The sequence below is a fragment of the Anolis carolinensis genome, chromosome 4 (assembly GCF_035594765.1).
Source record: "Anolis carolinensis isolate JA03-04 chromosome 4, rAnoCar3.1.pri, whole genome shotgun sequence".
In the NCBI taxonomy this organism is placed as follows: Eukaryota; Metazoa; Chordata; class Lepidosauria; order Squamata; family Dactyloidae; genus Anolis; species Anolis carolinensis.
In genome coordinates, this window is record NC_085844.1 from 55,207,216 (window position 1) to 55,233,203 (window position 25,988).

A 25,988-nucleotide genomic window follows, 5' to 3' on the forward strand; every position below is an offset into this window, starting at 1 on the left:
AATATAACATTTCTTTACTAATTTTTGCAAAATACAGAAAATCTCCAGATGGATGCCCAGTCTGTTACAAATTTAAAACAGAAACAACTTCCTCAGATTCATGTGGAATGGAGAAACAGTAGGTATCATCACCATACTGATGGCACTGGATCCCAAACCTCCAGAAAATTTCTCCCAGTATTTTTATTAGTTTATTAAACAGCACAATGTACAAAATGGATAGCTGAAGAACTCAATAGTCAAACAGCAAAGACATCACTAAAGAATCTATAAACAGCATATTCTTATATTTCCATTCCAAGAGGGAACAGAGTCATTACAAAATAGTATCTTCAAGCCAAATCTTAATTGAGACAATTGATAGACATAATCCAATAAAACTAGTAGGGGCAGAATTCACTTGTGGATTCACCAGTGTAAGTTTCCCACCAAAGTAAGCAAAACTGTCTCCATCCCACAGCCAGGTATGAAATGGGTTTAGAGATAATCGATCCCATTCAGGAACCCTGGACCTGGAAGTTGTTGTTTCTGTCACTTCAGTCACTTCCGACTCTGGAAGACCATCATATATTCTATTCAGAGATGAAATATCTCTTATGATTTCAGACCAGATTTTTCTAGTCTTATCTGGAAATGCTAGGGTTTCAGTTTGAGACTTTTCCATGCCAAGATTGTATACTTCCACTGATATACAGCCCTTTGTTAAGATTCTAAGCTACTAATGGCTTATTGTCTCTCAATGGTGAGGAAGAGGTAACAGCTTTAACTGCTACTAATTTAACAAATACCTATTTAAAGTGACCTAAACTAAAATATTATCTCTTAGTACCATATTCCATAAATGAATTTTCTTTACATGAACATTATCCTTCATCGGCCTTTAGTATACTACATGGCAGCCACTGCTATTGTCAAGAAATAGGGTTATTTCTTTGGATCCATTTGTCTCATGAAGTTAACATATTTCTCATATTGTCTGATACTTATCTAATACCCACTTCCCTCAGTCTAATTGAAAAAGCCCAAATGATTTACATTTTCCCATAAATGTGTTCTTTGACTGCTTTCTTGCTTACTTCAAGCTTGAATATTCAAGTTGTAGCATCATTTGAGGTACCATGATCAGAATTGTAAAAGAAAATTCTAAGGATGACAATGCTTCAAAAACAAGGTGAGACAGCTGACTGTTAGAAATGTTCTAGAAGGATTTCTTACATTGAGTGGGGAAGGGGACTTGGACCAAATATCCACAGTTTCACTTATCAGCCACAGGCTTCGAAAGGGGGGGAGAGAGAAGGAGGAAGAAATGACTCTGTAAACTCCCCCTCTGTGATGATCCATGGGCCTTGTAGTCCTGCTCAGGACATTGTAATTCCTGATGAAGATGAAAACTTGGGTTTTTTACCTTCCCAGTCTGAACTGGATTCCTCTCAGCCAGATCTTTCCCAGGCAGATCTGGGAACCTTGCACCTGCAAGAAAGTTGTCTCCCAGAAGTATGTCAAACAAGCCCAGAGCCTACTTCTCCCGTGTTCTTGCGCTGGGAGTTTTGTAAACAACAGAGAAGTTTGGATTCAGCTTCGCGCAGGAGTGCGAGGATTGCAGCTAAGAATGTAGCCAATTAAGACTGCTTCTCGTGAGAATCTTTAAGGAGTTTAACATCTGGTCTCAGAGTTTAGCTTTCGTTTCTGATTCCGGAGAACTGCTTCGGTGGGAAAGTTTGACTCTATATAGGTGTTTTACCCGCGTAGTAACTTCGCGGAGTCAATTCGTCAGCCTACGGAGCGAGTTGTGTCTGGACAGCGCGCTCCGATTCAAGCCTCGCTCCTGCTCAAGCCTTGCCTTGCTATCCAGCCTTCGCCTTGCTTCCCAGCCTTTGTTTATCTACGGACTTTGCCTTGTTTCCCAGGATCAATCCTTGCCTTGTTCCACGGATTTTACCAAGTTATTCCACGGACCTTGATCTTGTTCCTAGTTACCTTGTTCCACGTTTTAAGCCTTGTTTCAAGTATCAAGTTATTTCCTAGCCTTGCTCAAGTTTATGGACTAAAGGACCTTGTCATCTCCCCTCACTTTGCCTGGCAAAGTGAGTGTTTCGGTTATTGGATTACAACTTTGGACCTTAATATTTCATATTGGACATTGTTTCCTTGGACTAATTTTGACCTTTCCTGAAAGGTCTGCTTCTGGACTAACCTTTACATTTGCTTTTATTAACTTTATATATTTCCTTAATAAAGATATTAGATAGAATCTGGCCTCTGCGTATGGTTATTGGTGCTCTGTAGCCTGGGTCGTGACACCCTCAAAGCCAAAGGCCATTGTATGGACATTCATACAACAGATTCTGCTGGGTGGGGGGGGGGGGGAATAGGAGCCGGAAATGTGCCTGCACCACCATTACTTTGCCATCAGGAAGAAGTGAAGGGGATGTCACAAAGCAGAGCTTCTTCTAGTTCTCCAGGCTACTGGGGAGAATGAGGGGGCAACAAAGCAGAATATGGTTCCATTGCTGGAGAAAGAATGGGAAGCCACCCTTCCTTCTCATCTATATCTATATATATAATAAAAGTGAATGTTTGTATGTTTGTATCAGCGTTTTGATTGGTCGGGCGGTGTATGTGCTCGCGTTTTGATTGGCCTGGCGGAATATGGATCAGCTTTCTGATTGGCTGGGCGGAATGTGCCAGCTTTCTGATTGGCCGCCACTTTCATAGGCCACTGGGATCGCTGAGGGAAAAACTACTACCAACTGGCTTCATTCGGCCTACTTCTCTCCTCAGAACGAAGCTAGCTTTGGGACAGTTAACAGCTTTCGGCCTACACTTTGGTAATCCAAAACACCACTGCCACCACCAGAAAGGCCGGACCTGGACCAAACTTGAAACACATCACCCCATGAACCCACTGACAACGGATGGCCCCCTTTGGCCCCTCTGCTGACATGTTTAAGGCCTTCCAGGCTGGCCCCTCGCTGCTAGGCCGAAAAGGAGGACGCCATCTTGCCTCAGCTTTCAACTTCTTTGTAAGGCCCTACTTTCCTCAAAAGGCAGCAGAGAACATTGTTATTATCTTTTTAACGATATGCTTATGAACACTTCTAGCCCCCAAAGCCCCAATCCAAGCCTCCTTTGATCATTTTGCTAATACGTTTCAGGCCTTGCAGCCTGGCTCCATTGTGCTAGGCAGCAAAAGAGGCAGCCATCTTCGCTGTTCCACATGGTTCCAAACAGAGCAGCTTTTGCCTGGGTCTTTTGGATACAGCAGTCTCCTTCAACAAGGTAAGACGGCAGTACGTAAATACTATTCACAGCAGACTAAAGAGAAAATAATGACTATCTTTTAAATCTTTCCTTTTAAGGATGGTTTACTCCCCCCCCCCCCCCCCCCCAGTTTTTACTGAGGCAAAAAACTACCACAGAGCAGGCTTTGGCCTACTCACTCTAACAGGCTTGACACATACAGTCTCCATGGCCTACTATACATCCGGGCCCTGTTTGGAGTGGGATGGACCATGGATGATGGACTTGCATATGGGAGTTGTAGTTCACCTGCCCCCACTGAACCCAGCTGTCTTATTTATACTACTATTGCTTGACATTACTTTTATGTTTTATTTATATGGTGGATGTTAGCACGTGGCTTAATGACCTTGCAAGCCACTTTGGGTCCATTGCAGAAAGGCGGGGGAGAAATATCAGAATTAAATAAATACATAAATAAATAAATGTCTCAATGGTATGTATGGTTGGAATGACCTTCTGTCGGGAGGGCTTGAATGGTCTCTTCCTTTGTGGCAGATGGGGCTGGACTGGATGACCTTCAGAGACCCCTTTCAAATCTAGGACTCTATCTCCCAATCGTATTTGTGACTGGATGGCCATCTGTCGGGAGGGCTTGGATGGTGTCTTCCTCTATGGCAGAAGAGGGTTCAACTAGATAGGCACCCCTTCTAACTCTAGGATTGTATGGAAGCCTTTAAACCAGGCACGGGCCAACTTGGGCCCTCCAGGTGTTTTGGACTCCAACTCCCACAATTCCAGAGAGCCTACCCCATGATGCGCTTTATGTCCTGGTGCCGTTTGCAGGATGATGGACCATGGGTGATGGGATATGTAGTACTTTCAATCGCTACAATTCCCACAAACCACTACGATGCCCACCAGTGACGGAACTGGACCAAACTTGGCACACAGATGGGACATGCAGTACCTTCACTCGCTTCTTGAGACCACAGCAACTGCTACATATGACAGAACTGAACCAAATCTGGTATATATATCCCAAATGACACACTTTATATGTTGCAGCAGTTTGGGGGAGGATGGACCAAGGACGATGGGATTTGCAGTACCTTCATCCAATTCACCTCCCACAGGCCGCTGTGATTCCCATGAATGACAAAACTGTACCAAACTTGATACAAAGGTGCAATGTGGCCCCCTTTACGTCCTGATCTGGTTTGATGCAGGATGGACCTTGGATGATGGGATTTGCAGTACCCTTATCCTATTCACCTCCCACGGACCACTGTGATACCCATGAAAGACGAAACTGTACCTTACTTGGCATACAGGTGCAATGTCACACAATTTATGTCCTGGTGTGGTTTGCAGGAGAATGCACCAAGGATGACGGGATTTCCAGTACCTTCATCCAATTCAACTCCCACAGACCACTGTGATGCCCATGAATGATGAAACTGTACCAAACGTGACATATAGGTGCAATGTGGCCCACTTTACATCCTCCTATCATTTGAGGGAGCAACAGACCATGGATGATGGGATTGACAGTACCTTCACTCACTTCCCCAGACCACTGCAACCCTCACCAATGTCTGATCAAGACCAAACTTGACACACCGAGTCCCCATGACCTGCTTTACATCCTGAAGCTGTTTGGAGGGGGATCGACCATGGACTTGCATATGGGAGTTGTAGTTCACCCGTACCAACTAAAGCCAACTGACACTGGATCGAGACTAAACTTGGAACAAAGGCAAACAATTCAGTTCTCAAATAACCCGGGCACCGCCGGGTCCCCAAGCTAGTAGACAATAAAGCAGAGCAAGAGCTGTACACTGCTGTTCATAACTTAACACTTGCTCTAACTTTAATACTTGTTTTGATCTTATAACACCCTAAGTCAGGGGTCCCTAAACTAAGGCCCGGGGGGCGGATGCGGCCCTCCAAGGTCATTTACCTAGCCCCCGCCCTCAGTTTTATAATATATTTTTATATCATTTTAAATAATATAATATATTGTATACACATATGATATTGATAATAATATGTTATACAATATAATACTAATACCATATAATAATATTAATTATATGATATATATTACGTATAATATTACAGTATAGTGGTATAGTTCAATATAGTAATATATAATGCTAATATTGTGCTATGCTGATAATATAATATATTGTATGAGCATACAGCTGCTCTGAATCCCCTTCGGGGTGAGAAGGGCAGGATATAAATATAAATAAATGTAGTAAATTAATAAATAAATAATTTTAGACTTAGGCTCGCCCAAAGTCTGAAATGACTTGAAGGCACACAACAACAATCCTAATTAACTTGACTATCTCATTGGCCAGAAGCAGGCCCACACTTCCCATTGAAATCCTGATAGGTTTATGTTGGTTACAATTGTTTTCATTTTTAAATATTGTATTGTACTTTCATTGTTGTTGTTTTGCACTACAAATAAGACATGTGCAGTGTGCATAGGAATTTGTTCCTTTTTTTGCCAAATGATAATTCGGTCCCTCCACAGTCTGAAGGATTGTGGACTGGCCCTCTGCTTTAAAAGTTTGAGGATCCCTGCCCTAAGTGGTATAGAATAGCCCCAGAAACACTGTGTGTGTTCTCTCTTCCACAAAATAGTATCACTGGTCTGAACAGGCATATTTAGTATCAACACTACATTTAGCCACTCCTAAGTATTGGAAATGCAGGATATTTAACATGAAATATGCATACATATATTTTATTAATATGGACAAAAGTCCATATTACATACAACGTATGTAAGGAATTAAACATCTCACATTATATTCATCTTAAGAAACTTCATTATGAGGCAGCCATAAAGAATTAATATTTATAAGGAATTAAAATATTTCATCATAATTCATCAGCTGGGGCATTCAATAGAACATCTGTTATATCAAACAGACATCTGTGGATTTCCACAAGCATCTTAAAACAGAGGTATCTGTTAAACTACAGAAGTATTGCACTATAGTACAATTCACCGCTACTTCTGGTCCATGCTTCTTGGCCAAGGGAGGCAAACACTCTTTCCACAACAAAGTGAGGAGATGGGAGCCCACCCACAGGAAACACATTCTCTCGGCAGCTACTCAATTGTCAAAAGTGCCAGAAGAAAATATTTTGTTCACTAGCAAAAACATTTGTCAGAAGACTAACATGTCAAGAGACCCTGCAAAGGGGGTTCCATCATGTCAATTATATAACTTTTGAAAAGTAGGAAAACTAAATGTCAATGATGTCCCTATTCAAAAAGGACAAAACGTTCTAATTCATTCCAACAATATTCACCAAATGAAGCAAAGACCACCTGCTCTTGTCAAGCAATGAAGACGCTGAGGGCAGTACAGGATCTCTTGGCTAGTATTTTAGAGGAGATTGAGTTGTCCTGATGTGTGTGTGTGTGTACACCTTCCTGTCACGTTTATGGGGACCCCATGAATTTTACAGCGTTTTCTAAGACAAGGAAGACTCAGAAGTGATTTTGGCAGTTCCTTTCTCCAAAATATGGCATTCATTTGCGATGTCCAATCCTAGAAGTAACAGAGGCTAACCTCAGCGGAAAAGTTTTAAGTTCAAGAATCTTCAACAAATACATATTTACCATCATATCTTGAAAAGTGTAAAAAATCTTGGAAAGCCATCTTCTAAAACGGGAAGTCCCAAGTGAAAGCATGAATAGCTTGTTTTCTCCACACATTTACAAACACATCAGTCTCCAATCCTTTATGCCATACCCCCCAAATATATACAATAGACCATGGGTCCCAAAACTAAGACCCACGGGCCAGATACAACCCTCTAAGGTCATTTACCCTGCCTTAACTGTTAAACTTAGGATTGCCCTAAGTCTGAAACGATTTGAAGGCAAACAACAATCCTAATTAACTTAACTATCTCATCGGCGAAAAGCAGATCCGCACTGGTAGGATAATGTTGGTCAAAATTGTTCTTCATTTTAAATATTGTATCATTCTTTCAAATTTTTGGCATGTAGGAATTTCTTCATTTTTTTTTTCAACCTATAGTCTGGCACATCAACAATCTGAGGGACTGTGAATTGGCCCTCTGCTTGAAAGTTTTGGGACCTCTGCAGTAGACTCTCAAGTTAACCAGAACTCAAGCAACCGGCAACAAAATTGAAGAAATAACACGAAATTGTTTTATAACACAGTAAAACTGTGTTACATTAAGTTTGCCTTTATTTTCTTTTAATTATTTATTTTAATATCAATATTAAATAAATACAGAGTTTATTATAAGGTATAATATGGGGTATCTTATTAGTTAGGTCTATTTCAAGAGTGAGCCCCCAGTTGCGCAATGGATTAAACCCTTGTGCCAACAGGACTGATGACTTGAAGGTTGGGTTGCTGACCTGAAGGTTGCTGGTTCGAATCCAACCCGGGGAGAGCATGGATAAGCTCCCTCTAGCCGCTCCAGTTCCATGTGGGAACTTGAAAGAAGCCTCCCAACAAGGATGGTAAAAACATCAGGGCATCCCCTGGGCAATGTCCTTGCAGAGGGCCAATTCTCACACGCCAGAAGCGACTTGCAGCTTCTCAAGTCACTCCTGACACAAAAAAAAATCAATAGTAACTCTCAAGCAACCACAAACTACATTTCTCTGGCACCTACCAATCCCTATAGCTGCTGGTGAACTGAGAGTCCACTATAGAATCACAGAATCCTAGAATTGAAAGAGTCTAGAGAAGAGTTTCTCAAACTGTGCTCCTCCAGTAATGTGATTTCTGGGAGCTGAAGTCCAAAACACCTGTAGCACAGTTTGAGAAACATTAGTCTGGAGCATGGCATGGACTGGAAATTAGCTTTCCAGCCCAATTGCATTTTGCCATGCAGGAACACACATTCAAAGCACTCCCAAGAGATGACAAACCAGCTTCTGCTTAAAAACCTACAGAGAAGGAGACTCAACCACACACCAAGGTAGCATATTCCATCATCAAACAGTTCTTAGCATCAGGAAGTACCTACTTCCTTTTCAAGAAACATACACATACTATAATGTTAGAAATGACAACCTTCATCAAGCCTTCTCTAGCAATCTGTTTGTCTATGACCTTGTTGCTTATTGTTTCCTATATCTGCAGCTTCCTTTACTCTATGGTATCTGAGAAGTCATAAAAGGGGCTGCAGACCATATGAGCTCTCCTCCTTTTGACTATGTGACCCAGGGGTCCCCAAACTAAGGCCCGGGGGCCGAATGTGGCCCTCCGAGGTCATTTACCTGGCCCCCACCCTCAGTTTTATAATATCATATATTGTATATACATATAATATTAATAATATTATAATGTAATACAATATAACACTAATAATAATACCATATAATAATATTAATTATATATTCTATATTACATATAATATTACTAATAATATTATAGTATAGTGGTATAGTTCAATATAGTAATATATAATGCTAATATTGTGCTATGCTAATAATATAATATATTGTATGTACATATAATTTGTAAGCCACTCTGAGTCCCCTTTGTGGTGAGAAGGGTGTGATACAAATGTAGCAAATAAATGCAGTAAATAAATAAATAATAAATAAATAAATTTTAGACTTAGGCTCACTCAAAGTCTGAAATGACTTGAAGGCACACAACAACAACAACAACAATCCTAATTAACTTGACTATCTCATTGGCTAGAAGCAGGACCACACTTCCCATTGAAATCCTGATAAATGTATGTTGGTTAAAATTGTTTTTATTTTTAAATTTGCACTACAAATAAGACATGTGCAGTGTGCATCGGAATTTGTTTATATTTTTTTTTCAAATGATAATCTGGCCCCTCAACAGTCTGAAGGATTGTGGACCGGCCCTCGGCTTAAAAAGTTTGAGAACCCCTGATGTGACCTGTTGATAGCTGTTTTGTTACAAGAGAAATGCCCTGGCCAGCTGGCATAGGGAACCTATTTGAAACTGGACTAATAAGTTTTTTGTACCTGTGTATGTTGATCACATGAAAGTTGTGAGTAATCCAAATGCTATTTCCATCAAAGTCTACTTCATTTTCGTCTCTTGAGTGCATGATATGAAACAAGTTGTTTTATGGGAAAGCATTTTGGGGCACTGAAAAAAAAACACTTCTAAAGCTCTGCTATTTTTATGCACTGGCAAATCTTTGTCTTCCTGATAAATCAGAGATTTCAGGTTATTCAGTTTAACAACTGAAACCATTGCCTATCATAATTATATTTGGTTGTCTACTACAAGAGGAGATTCAGCTTTAAAGGGTTTTTTTGGCTTTTCTCTAAAAGATTATGTTCTCTAACAAGCCCATAGCCAAGAGGCAGTTTAGGGGTTCAAACCCTTGCCAGAAACTTTTCAGGTCAAAACAAAAACCTCAGTTTTCTCCTGCAATACAGGTCAAATTCAACCTCCATGCCTTAGGCTTTGCCTATGGGCTACGGGTAGACCAACTTGGTCACTTCCACTATATCAGCTATTGCTGTGATTGCTTTGTAAATTAGTAGAAAGGTAGGTAATGATAGTGTGAATAATCAACATTTGTTTGAGATAGTGCTTGCAGTTCTGGGTGGACTCTAATTTTTACTTCTCATATACTTGGCATGGGGATTTGGTTAACCAGATAAAATTCATGTGTAAACCAGGATGTCTCCCATGGAACAGGAGCAAAGCTGTGTCATTGTTAGACCTTGGACTTATATGAACAAGACTGTTTCTGATCACCAAGTGAAAGCTCAATTAAATTGCTTATTTTAGGATATTCATATTTATTGTTGATGTAGTTGGTCTGTTATTTGTATGCTTTTAAGATATGGCGTAAGCCACTTTTGGTCCCATGAGGGAGAAAAGTAGGGTATAAATAAAGATTTATTATTATGCAAAATCCACAGACTCCATTGTCAGGATATGTATTTCCTGTAGATAAGAAGAGGCATCTAAGATTTCATGCCAAATGGTTCAGCAGATTTCCCTGGTTAGCCTATGCATTTCACGTGCAAGGTGCACTCTGTAAGTACAGTGTGGCGTTTTGAGGAGAAGTTGGGGGTAATGGTGATTATCAGAAGCTTGGTACATTGGTTGCTAAACCATTTGTGCGATGGAAAGATGCAATAGAAATCTTCAATGGACACCAGAAAACAGAGTACCATCAGAATAACTTGTGCCTGGCTGAAAACTTCTTGTTAATTCATAGTGGAAACCATATTGATGCAACCTGTCATCATGATAAAGGAAATAAGAAAAAAGCCAAAAAACTGAAAACCTCTAACCCCTCCCCTTGGCTACAGCCCTGATGGGAGGCATCCTCAGAGGTTGTGTGGTCTGTTGGAAACTAGGCAAGGGAGGCTTCAGCATGTGAACAATTTCAACAGAAAGGAGGAAACCATGAAAATGAACAAAGTCTGCAACCTCTTGAGGATGCCTGCTATAGATGTGGGTGAAACGTCAGGAGAAAATACTTCTGGAACATGGCCATACAGCCCGAAAAACATACAACAACCCTAAAATATGGCTGCTTCTTGTTTTTTGTTCGTTCAGTCATTTCCAACTCCCTGTGACCTCATGGACCAGTCCACGCCAGAGCTCCCTGTTGGCTACCAACATTTAAAAAACAATAAAATCAGGACAGTAAATAAAAAAAAACAATCAGAAAACTGGGGAATTCCAGACATAACACCTCCCAACAGGCTTTGAAGCTGAAAGGCTTTTCAGTGCTAATCAAGGTGATTAATTGCAACATTCCCACTTGCCTCCAATAGACAAGAGTTCTTTCTCCCACCCTGGACATTCCACAGATACATAAACCCCAATTGCCTAATTTCCAACAGACCTCACAACCTCTGAGGATGTAGGCGAAATGTCAGGAGAGAATGCTTCTGGAACATGGCCATACAGCCCGGAAAACTCACAACAACCCAGTTCTTCCCAATGTTTAGACGATAGATGAAAAAAAGAGGACTGCTGGAAAACAAGGAAGCCGGTCCCTAAAGAGAGCAACTTACCGGGTGCAATCTGGAAGTTGGCAGGTAACTGCAGGGCGGAGGTGGCCTGGGAGGCCACTTTGGGGGCCAAGGTCTCCTCGGAGGAAGGCACCACCCGGGGAGGGATCTGGCCCAGAGGCACGCGTGCATCGGAGGGGCTTTGGACGGCCAGGGGGGTCACCAGGAGGGTCTTGGGGGCCACTTGGCCCGACTGGAGCCGGTCTGGAGGTCCGGGAAGCATCACCTTCCCAGTCCCCGGAGGAGGAGGAGCCGTCATGGAGGAGGAAGAGGCTGGAGTGGGTGCTGGGACTGCCGCTTGCAGCCACTGCGCAGCAGGGTCCCGCGCTTGACGCTGCGCCAAAAGTCGCGGCTCCTGAAGTATCTAGCCAGAAACACTTGGTCCTCTTCTTCCTCCTCCTCCTTACACGTGGGTCCTCCCACGCCTCAGCTTCCCGTAGGACTCCTCCTTGGCTCGCACCGACCCAATCAGCAGCGACCCCGCGCCACCCACGTCCCGCCCCGCGAGGCGCACTGGGGTTTTCTCCTCGCACCCGCCGTGTTTATATAGCCACGCGGTGGCCCCGCGCGTGCGCCTCGGCTTTTCTGCCGCGTTTCTAGGTTCTCATTGGTTGGCGTGGGGAAAACGTCACCTGGAGTGGGCGTCCGGCGCCGGTGGAGAAACGCCGAGGGAAAGAAAAATCCTGTCGTGGGAGAGGAGAGTTTTGCAAAAGAGTTGATATAGGTTGAAGCCAGTTGTGGGCAAACTTGGGCCTTTCCTCCAGGTGTTTTGGACTTCAACTCCCACCATTCCTCACAGCCTCAGGCCCTTTCCTTTCCCCCCTAAGCGGCTGAGGGGGAAAAGGAAAGGGCCTGAGGCTGTGAGGAATGGTGGGAGTTGAAGTCCAAAACACCTGGAGGAAAGGCCCAAGTTTGCCCACAACTGGCTTCAACATACCCCAAAATTAATTTTTTTGAGACAGGTTGCTTCCTGCTGATTCAGTCGACCCAGACTTTTGTTTCATGCACAGCTATGTTGTAAGCCGCCACCAGCCCCGAGGAGAGGTGGGTAAGACACAAAATTATTCTCATGATAGCCCCACCAGTATTCAAAGTTTGGCATGTTGGGTATGTGTGGCAGGTTTACTATTTCCATCACCAGTCTGCTGCAGATCCATTGTGGGCTGGGTTCAGAGTGCTCTTTGATTGTAGGTGAACTATAAATCCCAGCAACTACAACTCCCAAATGACAAAAGCAGTGTCCCCGTCCCTCCCAACCCCACCAGTATTCAAATTTTAGCATATCAGATATTCGTGCCAAATTTGTATTGCATAGCGTATTAGAAAATAACTGCACCCAGTCTCTGGGCACATATCCTTTTGGCAAATGTGAATCTCCGTGAATATGTGGAGACCACCTTTTGAAAACCACTAGTCAAGAAAAGCATGACCTTGTTAGAAGTCAACTCTTTGAACATTTGATAGTCACAAGCATTCATGTAATGGGCGAACAGGTAACTCAGCTGTTAAACTGAAGAACCATGTCTTTAAACTGCCACGGGTAAAATGTATTTGGTTAGCATAGTTTTAAAGATGTTTCTTTGTCGTTGCAGTTGCCCAAAAGATATAAATTCCCTTTAAAACCTCTTAGTTTAAAATATGCACTCAGAGATTTTTTTTAAAAAACAGCCTAAATGGAAAAATAACATATCTTGTTTACTCATAAACATCTTGTATTAATTCACCATACAGGCGCCAGGAGCCTCCAGTGGCCTAGGGGATAAAAGCCTTGTGACTTTGAAGGTTGGGTTGCTGACCTGAAGGCTGCCAGGTTCGAATCCCACCCGGGGAGAGCGCGGATGAGCTCCCTCTATCAGCTCCAGCTCCATGCAGGGACATGAAAGAAGCCTCCCACAGGGATGGTAAAACATCAAAAACATCCTGGCATCCCCTGGGCAACGTCCTTGCAGATGGCCAATGCTCTCACTCCAGAAGCAACTCAGGTTGCTCCTGACATGAAAAAAAAAACCATACAGGCACATTTCTTACTGAAGTTCAGTTATAGATAGGATATAGCTTCTCTGTGTGGAGTACACACAGGGTATCATTCTTAATCAATGGTACAACTGCATATCAAAACCAGGTACTATTCCATTATCTGGGCCTGCTGCATTATTTTTGAGTGTCTACTTTAGTTATTTAAAACTAAGGGCTTCAAAGCAAATATGTGTCTCCAAGTTAATTAATTTAAACTGAATGTCATGTTATTTTTCCATATTTTTTTAACCAAAGGTGAAGCCTAGTACTGCCTTGCTCTGCATTTTCCCCCCAAATTTCATTCATATATAGTGCATAAAATCAACACAGTAATAAATACAAAAATACAACATATTCAAATGTCACCCAGACTAGTTACTACTAAATTGGATGAAAATATTCTGCTTCAGTGAAAAAAAACATATAGTTTCTGTTCAGTCATGACACAGGGACATTGCATACATTTTAAACAATGCTGCAGAACCTGCCAATTATGAAATGAACAAACTTCAGATTATCCATGATTAATCCGTACAAATTATGAATAATAATGGAAATAAACATATATGATATTTTCATGTAACTCTCATTTGAGAGACTTCTCAATTACAACAGTTAAAACAAAAACACATCAACATAAAATACATAAAACAAAATACATATATCAAAACGCACCACTATAAGCCCTGTATGGCCCAGATCCAGGCTAAGCAATCAAGGCAGTCCCCAAGTTACAAACCTCCGACTAACAAATTACTCCTAGTTAAGAACAGGGGTGAGACAACAGGAAGTGGGAGAAATCTATCCCTACAAAGAGAAGTTCACCCCTGGAAGAGTTGTCATGAGTAAAAGGTGACACCAGTGAACATTTATCACTAATCTTTGTTTCCACAACAAACCATTTTTTTTTCAAACTCCAATTATCACAAGGACAGAAAGTGAGGTGAAATCCTCTGAACAGGAGCACAGACAGGAAAACAAACACCACGAGGGTGTTAACCCTTCCCTATGCTATCCAAAGCATGCATGCATTAAAAATGTACCTGTTCTGACTTACATATAAATTCAACTTAAGAAAAACCTACAGAACCTGTCTTGTTTGTAACTTGCAGTATGCAGACTTATTGCATGTAGTATGAAGACTTAGATGCACTCAAAGTATGTTTGCTGTAACTTATTCCTAGGTAGGTGGGAATAAGTAGCGTTGAAACCTCAGTTTTCAGGCTTATTTTATCTGAACAGAGGTTAACAGAGAACTCCAACAATTACAAGGAACAAAGCCAGTCAATTATCTTTGATGACTTAGCTTTGCGAAGTAGTAAAGGGTTCACCCAGTACATTTTTGCTGCAGCAATTTGCATTGAAACCGAAGATGGAATTCAAACTACCTCATTCAAACACATCACTTCTGAAAGCACATGCTGTATTTTGGGAGAATATATGGTCATCAGATATTTTCTACTAAATTCTCTCTTTTGATGTTTATGTGATTTATAAATAGTCACATCATGTAAGAGCAGGACACATCTATCTTTTCACTAAAATCTTTGTTTAATTTGTCACTGGCATTTCTCTTTTTCCTCCAGAAACTTGTACCACTTGAGTGTTGTCTATTTCTTCATTCCTGGAAAGGTTGCAAGTGAAAAACCACATTACACCCCAAGGAATATGTCCTCAGAAATATGCCTCAGTCTGATAGATTATAAATCATGGGTGGGCAAAACACAAGGCACAGTGTTCCCTCACTTATTGCGGGGGTTACGTTCCCAGACCACCCACAATAAGTGAAAGTCCGCGAAGTAGGGGCGCTATATTTATTTTAATATTTACACATTATATTAGTAGTTTGGTGGCCTTTCTCCCCTTCACAAGCCTTCTTCCTGCGCTGCTTCTTGGCGGCTTCCTCTCTGGCATCTGCCAGTTTCCCTTTTGCGCATGCGCCTCCCTCTCATCGACATCCAGAGTGGCCCGGTTGGACACCAACGAGAGGGAGAGCACATGAACAAAAGGGAAACTGGCACCTTTTGCGCATGCGCCACTGCTCAGAAAAAAAATGCGAAGCACTGAGGGAGCAAAAAGCGAACCACAAAGTAGAGAAGAAACACTGTACATGAAACCATCTCCTATATATCTTATATACATACATGCACATACGAAGAGGCTTTCTTCTGCCAGAAACAGAAATTATTTGGAAAAAATTGCTCTTCCTGGGCACCTTCAAGAGCTATAATTCTCTAACTACATAATATATTAATTGGTGTATGGAGGAGGCAGGGAGGGGGAATGCTTAAAAAAAAACAACAACCCTGTCAGTCAATGTCAAAAACACAACCTGTTTTTAGAGCAGCAAATTGGATCCCAGACACATTATTTAGAAACTTGGTGACCTTGTCTTTTCTTTCTTCCTAGCTAGACCTCATCCCTGTAAAAGCACAGACCAGTTCTCACCATCCAATTAGTCTATTACCTGAAGGACAATCATTTGTTAGCTAACCAGGGCCTTTTTAGCAGTCTTGAACTTCCTGTCTTGGTCCAATGGCTCCCAAGGTGATGAAGAAAAGAAGTATAACAGGAAGCTCGAAGACCACAAAACTACTGTGGATACTTTTAACACATACCATTATAATGTTAGTTTTCAATGGCTTTACAGGAACCATGAATTCCACTGGCAGGGTTGGGATATGTGGCAGTGGGGTGTTTCCTACCACTTCCTTCAAAAAGCCCCCAGGTCTAAAGAGGGCTGAATTCAAACAACTATTGTATTTTTTTAAATCACAACAATATACACTTACTTGGGAATAAGTCCTTTTTATCTCCATAAGAATTACTTAAATTCTGAGTCGACGTTTATATGCTTGTGCTGTTTATGTTGTGCAAGACTTTGTGGCACAGATTTGCATCTAAAATATATTCTACATAACACAATTGGTTTATTGTTGCAAGTATAATCAATTAACACAGCCTACCAATATCTTCTTGTTTGCAGTTAACAGTTCCCATGAGTAGAACTTTCATGAAATCACATATAAATAAAAGGCTTCTTCAAACAGCTAATCTGCAAAAGAATTGCTCACTCATTGTTTCCATTTGTTGTATTTGGTTAAAAATATTATTTAAATCCCATTTTTCTCCAGGAAAAAGGTGTTTTCTATCCACATTCCTCAAGCCTTATTAATTGCCTCATATTGGTACTTTTTCTCCCACTGCAGCATACCTAAATTCTCCATAATAAAAATTAAAAATATCTGTTTAAAGTGTTTGGGGCATCATTAACATGTCATCGCTAGGACTTAATATCAAAACCAGAATTGGAAGGCAATGCTGGACATCTTTCTTAGTGTTATGGGAGCTAACAAGGAGTCAACATGTATGGTGTAGTGGTTTGAGTGTTGAACAAGGGCTCCAATTTATTAGAAGTAAATTCTCTGCTCAACCATGGAAACCCACTGGATGATCTTACACAAGTCACACCCTTTCAGCCTAAAAGCAATGATAAACCTCCTCTTGTTAAATCTCTCTCCACCCCACCCCCCCCAAAAAAAACCCTCTTTGGTGTGGTCATGATAAGACAGAGTTAGCTTTAAGATATACAACAAGAGTCAAAGATTTAATCTGTTCCAACTGCTTTTGCTTCTTTGGTGGCATGCACTTTCCTGTATTTTTGGCCCATCCCGGTTTGTGGTGTGTGGCCTCATTAGCAGCATCTTATCTCCAATCATTCCCTGTCAATGGAGCTGCAGTGGTGCAATGGGTTAAACCCTTGTGCTGGCTGAACTGATGACTTTAAGGTTGGTAGTTCGAATCCATGAGACAGGGTGAGCTGCCATCTGTCAGCCCTAGCTTCCCATGCAGGGACATGAGCGAAGTCCCCTGCAGGATGGTAACACATCTGGGTATACCCTGGGCAATGTCTTTGAAGATGGCAGATTCTCTCACACCAGAAGCGACTTACCTCAATTAACTTCTGACACAATTTTTTTCCTGTCAATATGTTTGACTTATTATCTGCACACACATCTCTTCCACACAATGGGAGCCAAGATGTAGAAGCATGGATAAGTTCCATTGAGATCAATGGGGTTATTTATAAATAGGTCCAATCTAGATTGTGCTTCTAGGGGCAAAACCAACCATTTTCCATCCCAAAGGACTAATTCATTTTGCAAATCCCCTCAGTTCAAAGCAGCCAAACTTCCCTTCCCCATTTCCTCCCTCCATCATTTCCACCAAGGCTAATAACTGAAACAGCAATCATACTCTGAATGTGTGTATGTTTGGGTTTTCAAGTTGCCTGTCCACTTATGGTGATTCCATTCATTTCACAGAGATGTAATACTCAGAGGTGATTTTGCCAATTCCTTCCTCTAAAATATAGCCTACAGTGCATGGTATTCATTGGTAGTCTCCCATCTTAATACTAACCAGGGTTGACCCTGCTTTGCTTTCAAGATCATACAGGATCTGGTGATGTTATGATATTTAGGCCTTGAATTTACCTGGCAATAAATCCCACTGAAAGCTATGGAGCTTACATCTGAATAGAAACAGATTGGCCTTTATCCTAATTCATATAGTACAGAGGGAGCCCCTGATGGCACAGTGTGTTAAAGCGCTGAGCTGCTGAACTCGTGGACCAAAAGGTCCCAGGTTCAAATCCCAGGAGCAGAATGAGCGCCCGCTGTTAGCCCCAGCTCCTGCCAACCTAGCAGTTCGAAAACATGCTAATGTGAGTAGATCAATAGGTACTGCTCCGGCGGGAAAGTAATGGTGCTCCATGTAGTCATGCCAGCCACATGACCTTGGAGATGTCTATGGACAATGCCGGCTCTTCGGCCTAGAAATGGAGATGAGCACCAACCCCCAGAGTCGGTCATGACTGGACTTAACATCAGGGGAAACCTTTACCTTATAGTACAGAAGAAACAAAATTACTAACTGCTAAAAAGGCATGTGAATTTACACAGAACCCGATGATTCTCATAGATTCCATAAACAAAATAGTTTTTGTACTTCAAGTGAAGAAATGGCTTCTCCCCCCCCCCCCATACACATCTCTAAAAATTCTCCGTATGTGCCATATTTTTCCATTTAATTTTTTCCGCCTTGAGTATATCTTTCCCACTGTGGCAGATGCACAAAAGCAATCATGAAAGCTGTGGTATGTTTTCCCTTAAATATTAATTGTAAAAACTACCTTTCAGAATAGTATGTTAACAAAACGGATTGTCACACTGAGGAAATTAGGATGGTAATTTCCCCCTAAATAATACACAAAATTATGTTTTCATGTGCTTTCCCAAAACCCTTTCATACTTGTTATGTTCTCAATATGGGCCTTCTTGCAGTATATTATAAATTAGCATCAATTACTATAGCTCACAGCATTGTCAGTCTCGAGACAGAGACAACAGAAGTCACATAATGTTGTACCACCAGATGCTGGAAGACACCTTGTGCACTTCATAAATTTTCAATTGTAAGGCACAGTTGCCGGATAGAATAATTTATATCAATTCAATACAGGTGCTATTTGTTTATTCCTGTTTAACCCATCATTCATATCTATAACAGATGTGTTTTTATTGTTAAAGCAAAGTCTATTTTTAAAGTTATTTAGCATTGTATTTGGATAGGCTATCCTTGTATCCTATTTTTTTATTGTCTGACCCTCAAGACTAATCTCCAGGGCAGCTTATAATGCATTGTAATTTCACGGCCCTTCGTTTGCTGTCCAATGGATAGATCCAGGGCAACTGGAAGGTGAAGCTGTATCTTTTCTGACAAAGAGGGATAAAGCAAGGGCCCTAAGGTTGCTCTTCCTAGCTGATGGACAAGGTCAAGGTGGTTTTCCCATTGCCATTGTACGCTATCTGTGAGGCAGTGGATGGCAGCATCTTTGATCATGAGCATTACCAAATGTCCAATGAAAATCAGTATTGTGTTTTTCAACTTTTTCTACTGTCTTTACCTTACTAAACATTACTGTTTTGTGTAATGAGCCATGTCTTCTTATGCTATGTTCAATCTCAGTTTAGTGATATTGGCTTGTAAGGAGAATTAAAGCCTGATTTGTTCTAGGCCACATTTAGTTCTCTTTTTGGCAGTTCACTGAACTTTTCTCTAGTACCACATTCCATAGGTTCTCTTCCTAACATTTTTCCCTCTTTTCCAGATTTCACAACCATCCTTTGCATTGTGGGGTCCTGCAGGGCTCAGTACTGCCCTCCAAGGTTGTTTAACATCTACATGAAGCCACTGGGAGAGATCATCAGGAGTTTTGGAGTTCAATGCCATCTATACACAGATTATGTCCAACTTTATCACTCCTTTCCACCTACTGCTAAGGAGGCTGTTCAGATCCTGAATTGGTGCTTAGCAGCTTTGACGATCCGGATGAGGGTGAACAAATTGAAATTGAATCCAGACAAGACAGAGGTACTCCTGGTCAGTTGAAAGGCCAAACAGGGTACAGCCTGTGCTGCATGAGGTTACACTCCCCCTGAAGACACAGGTTCATAGCTTGGGAGTTCTCCTGGATTCATTGCTGAGCATGGAACCCCAGGTCTCAGCAGTGGCCTAGGAAGCTTTTGCACAATTAAAACTTGTACAACAGTTACGCCCATACCTTGAGAAGCCATACATGGCCACAGTGACCCACGAATCTGGTAACATCCCAAATAGACTACTGTGTGGGGTTTACCTTTGAAGACTGTTCAGAAGCTTCAAATGGTCCAACGGGTGGCAGCCAGACTACTCACTGGAGTGGCGTACAGGGAGCATACAACTCCTCTGTTACGTCAGCTCCACTGGCTGCCAGTCTGCTACCGAGCACAATTCAAAGTGCTGGCTTTAGCCTATAAAACCCTAAATGGTTCCAGCCTAGCTTACCTGTCTGAACGTATCTCACCCTATGAACCACCTCAGAGGTTAAAATCATCTGGGGAGGCCCTGCTCTTGGCCTCACCTCCTTCGCAGGTGTAGTTGGTGAAGACGAGAGACAGGGCCTTCTCAGTGATGGCCCCTCATCTATGGAACTCCCTCCCCAGTGAAATTAGATCAGTTCCTTCCCTCCTGACCTTCAGGGGGAAAACTAAAAGCATGGCTATGGGACCAAGCCTTTGGTCAGTAATTTTCAAACAGTGTAATAAGTGAAAAAGAAATAGTACAATGATGAATGGAATGGTTCTGGATTATGATTTTGGACTACGTAGTTTTAATGAACTGTTTTAATGTCTAATGTTTGATGTTTTAAACTTTTTGGATTTAATTGTATTTGTTTATTTATTGTATGTATTTGTGTGGCATCAAATTGTTGCCTATTGTAAGGCCGCCCTGAATCCCTTTCAGGGTGAGAAGGGCAGGGTATAAATGTAGTAAATAAATAAATGGCAAATAGGATGGTATGGATGATTCTTTGATCATTTTTGATGTCCAATAATTTACTTGAAATTTGTGTCTAGTTTTTTCATAGCTGTCCTTTCAAATTCTAGTCTTCTTGTGATTGCTTGATTACGGTCTCCATTCTATGACTGTGGTCTATATCACAGAAGGCTCATTTTCCATTACAAAAGCATTGTTTCTAGAAATACGATTCAATCAGAAGTACGCTCTTTCCTTGCACACCTTGGGAACCATTCTGGGATTACAGAGTTCATTTGTTCAAAAGTTTATTTCACACATCATTTGGGATTGCCCACTCACTACTTCCTCCAAGACATTACCTTTGCCGCATTCCCTGGTTTGGCACACATGCATACACGCATGCCTGCACACACATGCACAAAGGCTTTTCTTCCTGGGGAGGGAGGACTTTGTGATTGGGATAGATCAAACGTCTCAAGCAGAACGAATTGGAAGCAGAGGGAAGGCAACAGTACTAATCTGTCTGAGCTATCCTTTCCAGTGATTAGTATGTCAGAAGGAATAAACAGCCAAAAAACAGTAGAGGGTTGATAAGATAAATGCTTTTTTGAAACTGTAAGATTCTTTTGGCTTTTCCTCTTTACATTTCCAGGTGTATATGTATTGGGGGGGGGAGGGGAGTGAAAGAGGACATTAGCACATCAGGGCCTTATAGTGTTGTAGCAAGAGATACTCTGGAAAGCCTATAAGGAGCGGCTTAGGGAACTAGGTATGTTTACATAGGAGAAAGGTATGTTTAGGTCGGAAAAAAGAAGACTGAGAGGGGACGTAATAGCCATGTTTAAATATTTGAAAGGATGTCCCATTGAGGAGAAGGCAAGCTTGTTTTCTGTTGCCCTGAAGACTAGTAAAGAGACAGTGTAATTGATGTAAATGGCAGGAAAAGATATTCCACCTAAACATTAGGGAGAACTTCCTGATGGTAAGAGCTGTTCGGCAGTAGAATATGCTGCCTTGGAGTGTGATGTGGTCTTCTTCTCAGGAAGTTTTTAAGCAGAGGTTGGATGATCATATGTTGGGAATGCTTTGATTGTGCTTTTCCTGCATTGTAGGGGGTTGGACTGGCTGTATTTTATGGTCTTTTATGGAACTCTTATGTTTCTACGATTCTACGGAAGGAGATTCAAATTGGGGGCAGATTTGTACTGCAAGTATTTTTTTACTTCACTTCTCCAAACCCCTGATCATTGAACAAACTGGCTGGAACTTCTGAAATATTGGGGTACTAGAGATTGAGAACCTCTATAACAGATAAAATGTGAAATGGGCTGAGAGCTCAGTCCAAACATCATTTCAGCCATAAACCTCTTAGGTCTGTCACAAGTCCACTGTGCTCTTTCAAAGTAAGACATTTTTCAAGCTGGTAACAATTATTAAGGAATATGAGAGAAATAATCTACAAAACCGCAAACCCCTTGGAGAAAGGAAAGGATAGTGATACAGAGTACTATCTTAAAGAACAAAAGAAAACTTTGGTAGACTTTTAATCTTAAGGGGAGTTAGACAACATAGTGCCATATTATTTTTATTTATGAATGCAGGCTTACAAGGAAACTCCCTTTCAAAAAATAAAGCCAGGACTTGGAAAGATTTTGTCACTAGGGCTATGCGACATTCTCCCATTAGTGCTGACTGCTCAAGAAGATGTGTATTCCTTTTATTCTAAAATATTTATATTTGCCAACTAACATGTCACAGAGTAGAATCAAAATTTACCATCCCTGCGACTCTCACTTGTTTCATTAAGATCTCTCTGGAAGATATCTCCGACACCTCTACCTTTGTAGCTTGGTAGTTCATTTTTACATTGGGACACAGAGGCCCATATATCAAGGGCTACTCTTTTAATATTCCATGCAATATCCAATGCAAATCATAAATGTCAAAACTAGAAAAAGCCAGGAAAGACAAAATAAACCAATAAATGGAGTAGATTCAAGGCATCCTGCCCTGTTGATATAATCCCTTATATGCCATAAAAAGCATCATAAGGAGAGCTACATCACATCACCCCACAATGCTGTTTTCACAAGCTCAGATATGACACCTCATTATCTATTATGCCAGTGACAATGGGAACAATCCAGAGAAAGACAGGAATACAAAATCTCATTGAAATCTGTTAGTTTCAAGCAAACAATAATTGCCAAGGTCTGTTATCATAGGCATAGTTCCTTAGAAACAAGCCCAATTGCAACCTACATGATTTAATTCTAAGCAGACAAATTAAGGCCATGCTCTATGTCCAATTCAATGCAAGTTTTGATTCATCTTTACATGTATTGCACCCAGTTTGCTCCATTGTGGAAAGAATCAGTCATAAAGGGACAGGGAATGTTGTTGTTTTTTTACACACATGTTAAATTTTCATTTCTTGCTCAGTCCCTAGAGATTGTCATGGGGCAGAAAATCAAAATAGATGCATGATGCTAACATGTTTTATTGTGTGTAATAACAACAAGATTCTGTGTATCAATTGGTACTTCGGATGCTAGGATACAATAAAGAATAACGACTGAGAAACCTTGCAGAATCTTTTGTGAAAGCAGGAAATAAATGATAGAGTAATGACAAGCAAACCTTTCAGAATCCTCTGTGAGAAAAGGAAAGGAAAAAAAGCAAGAAAAACTAATTGGAATTTATTAGCTGAGCTTAATGCCAGAACTCCTAATTGAATTATTCGGAGGAACTTAGTTTAAACACGAGAGGTTTTCAGTCTCCTAATGTTTACCTTATGGAGCTCCTGGTGGTACCGCAGATTAAACCACTGCTGAACTTGCTAACCGAAAGGTCAGAATCCTGGGAGCAGGGGTAAGCTCCTGCTGTTAGCCCTAGCTTCTGCCAACCTAGCAGTTCGAAAACATGCAAATGTGAGTAAATCAATAGGTATCGCTCCAGCGGGGAGGTAATGGCGCTTCATGCAGTTGTGCTGGCCACACGACCTTGGAGGAGTCTATGGGTAATGGCAGCTCTTCGGCTTAGAAATGGAGATGAGCACCAACCCCAGAGTCAGACACAACGAGACTTAATGTCAGGGGGAAACCTTTACCTTTACCTAAAGTTTACCCTGTTATCTGCCAAATAGCTTGTTTTCTTCTTTTTCAATGAGGTACTACTTGTAATGTCCGATTTGTGTTAATATATAACAGTCCTTCACTCTCTTCTTTTCAGTGTCTAAATTCAGCACAATGAAATTTTAAAGAAACACACGCAGGGTCAGTCTACACTGTAGAATTAATGCAGTTTGACTCCACTTTAGCTGCTATGGCTCAGTGCTATGGAATCCTGGGAGTTGTAGTTTGCTGAGGCACCACTCAGCAGAGAAGACTAAACAATGAAATCTTCCATGATTCCATAGCGCTGAGCCATAGTAATTAAAGTGGTTTCAAACTGAATTGATTTTACAGTGTAAATGCACTCAGGGACAATACAAATACAGTAGAGTCTCACTTATCCAATGTTCTGGATTATCCAACGCTTTTTTGTAGTCAATGTTTTCAATACATTGTGATATTTTGGTGCTAAATTTGTAAATACAGTAATTACTACATAGCATTACTGCATATTGAACTACTTTTTCTGTCAAATTTGTTGTTTAACTTAATGTTTTGGTGCTTAATTTGTAAAATCATAACCTAATTTGATGTTTAATAGGCTTTTCCTTAATCCCTCCTTATTATCCAACATATTCCCTTATTCAATGTTTGGCCAGCCTGTTTATATTGGATAAGTGAGACTCTACTGTAGATTTTAATTACAACATCCAGAATATCCCAGTGAATGTGGACACACTGGTTGGGGAGTTCTGAAAATTGTGATCTAAAAAAATAAGTTTTCCAGGCTCCACACCATAGAAATAGGGTTAATAAGTCCTGACTTAGATAGTGTAGCTATACTGTTAACAGTATCATCAATATATTTATTGTAGTAGGTGAAAATCCCGATAAATACAAAAAAAGGATGAAAGCACAGTAGCAGATAATGTTGCACACAACAATATGGAACACTTTCAATATTATCAGTAACATACTCAAATTAAAACTGAGTCTCTGAAACGATTTGTAGTAACAAAATTTCTGATTCTGTCTTAATCCTTTTCTCTCTCTTTTTATTGCAACCAATTTGCATGAATTACAAAGGGTTTCAAAACACTTTCTGTAGAGTATAAAGGGTTGCGTGTTGGACTAAGGCGCATCTTCACTGTAGAATAAGTGTAGTTTGATGCCACCTTAACTGCTATGGTTGAACATGGGATGAGAACCACCACTCCTCTTAATGTTCCTCCAGCAACAGCAGGCATGGGCAAACTTAAGCCCTCCAGGTGTTTTGGACTTCAACTCCCACAATTGTCCAAAACACCTGGAAGGCTTAAGTTTGTCCATGACTGAGTAACAGCAAGAATATCCCTGTGGTCAGCAAAATCAGGCAATCACAACTGGCTGCCCCCCTACAAGAGTCTTCCTCCAGGGGCAAACTAAGAATGGGCAACATGGAAGTGCCAGAACAGATGTAGAGGTCGAGCTGGCAAATCAAAAGACAACCTAGCTAAATGGCATTACCTAGAACAGTGATGGCCAACCTATGACACGCGTGTCAGCACTGACACGCCTAGCCATTTTTGCTGACATGCTGCTGCATGCAGATTGATTGGATGACTATGTCTTTTGTGGCCAAATTTTGTGTGATTTGGTCCAGTGGTTTTGTTGTTTACTCCATGGGAATTATGCACATTACATTTATATATAGATATAGATATAGATTATTATTATATCATTCTATTATTATTATACTATTATTGTAGTATATTATCATATTATTACTATTATATTATTATACAGTAGAGTCTTACTTATCCAAGCCTCGCTCATCCAAGTTTCTGGATTGTTCAAGCCAATGTTTTCAATATATCGTGATATTTTGGTGCTAAATTCGTAAATACAGTAATTACAACATAACATTACTGCATATTGAACTGCTTTTTCTGTCAGCTTTGTTGTAAAACATGATATTTTGGTGCTTAATTTGTAAAATCATAACCTAATTTGATGTTTAATAGGCTTTTCCTTAATCCCTCCTTATTATCCAACATATTCGCTTATCCAAGCTTCTGCCTGCCTGTTTAGCTTGGATAAGTGAGACTCTACTGTATTATTCATGATTCATGACTACAGTGAAACTAGAATAGTGAGAAATCAGCGTGGAAACTGCAAGAGGTACCATAGATTGTTGTACATGAAAATAATGGTAGTAAATAGTTTTTGATTTA

At 40.9% G+C, this 25,988-nt stretch overlaps 1 protein-coding gene across 1 annotated transcript in view; it reads right to left on the reverse strand.

Moving 5' to 3' along the window:
* The window catches only part of taf4b (TATA-box binding protein associated factor 4b), a 94,923-nt gene extending 83,120 nt beyond the window's left edge, over nucleotides 1-11,803 (reverse strand). Inside the window, exon 1 of the mRNA XM_062980433.1 lies at nucleotides 11,288-11,803. Coding sequence (XP_062836503.1) covers nucleotides 11,288-11,543 — 256 coding nt within the window. The 5' untranslated portion in view covers nucleotides 11,544-11,803. The remainder of the gene's footprint in view (nucleotides 1-11,287) is intronic.
* Between the last annotated feature and the right edge of the window lie 14,185 nt (nucleotides 11,804-25,988).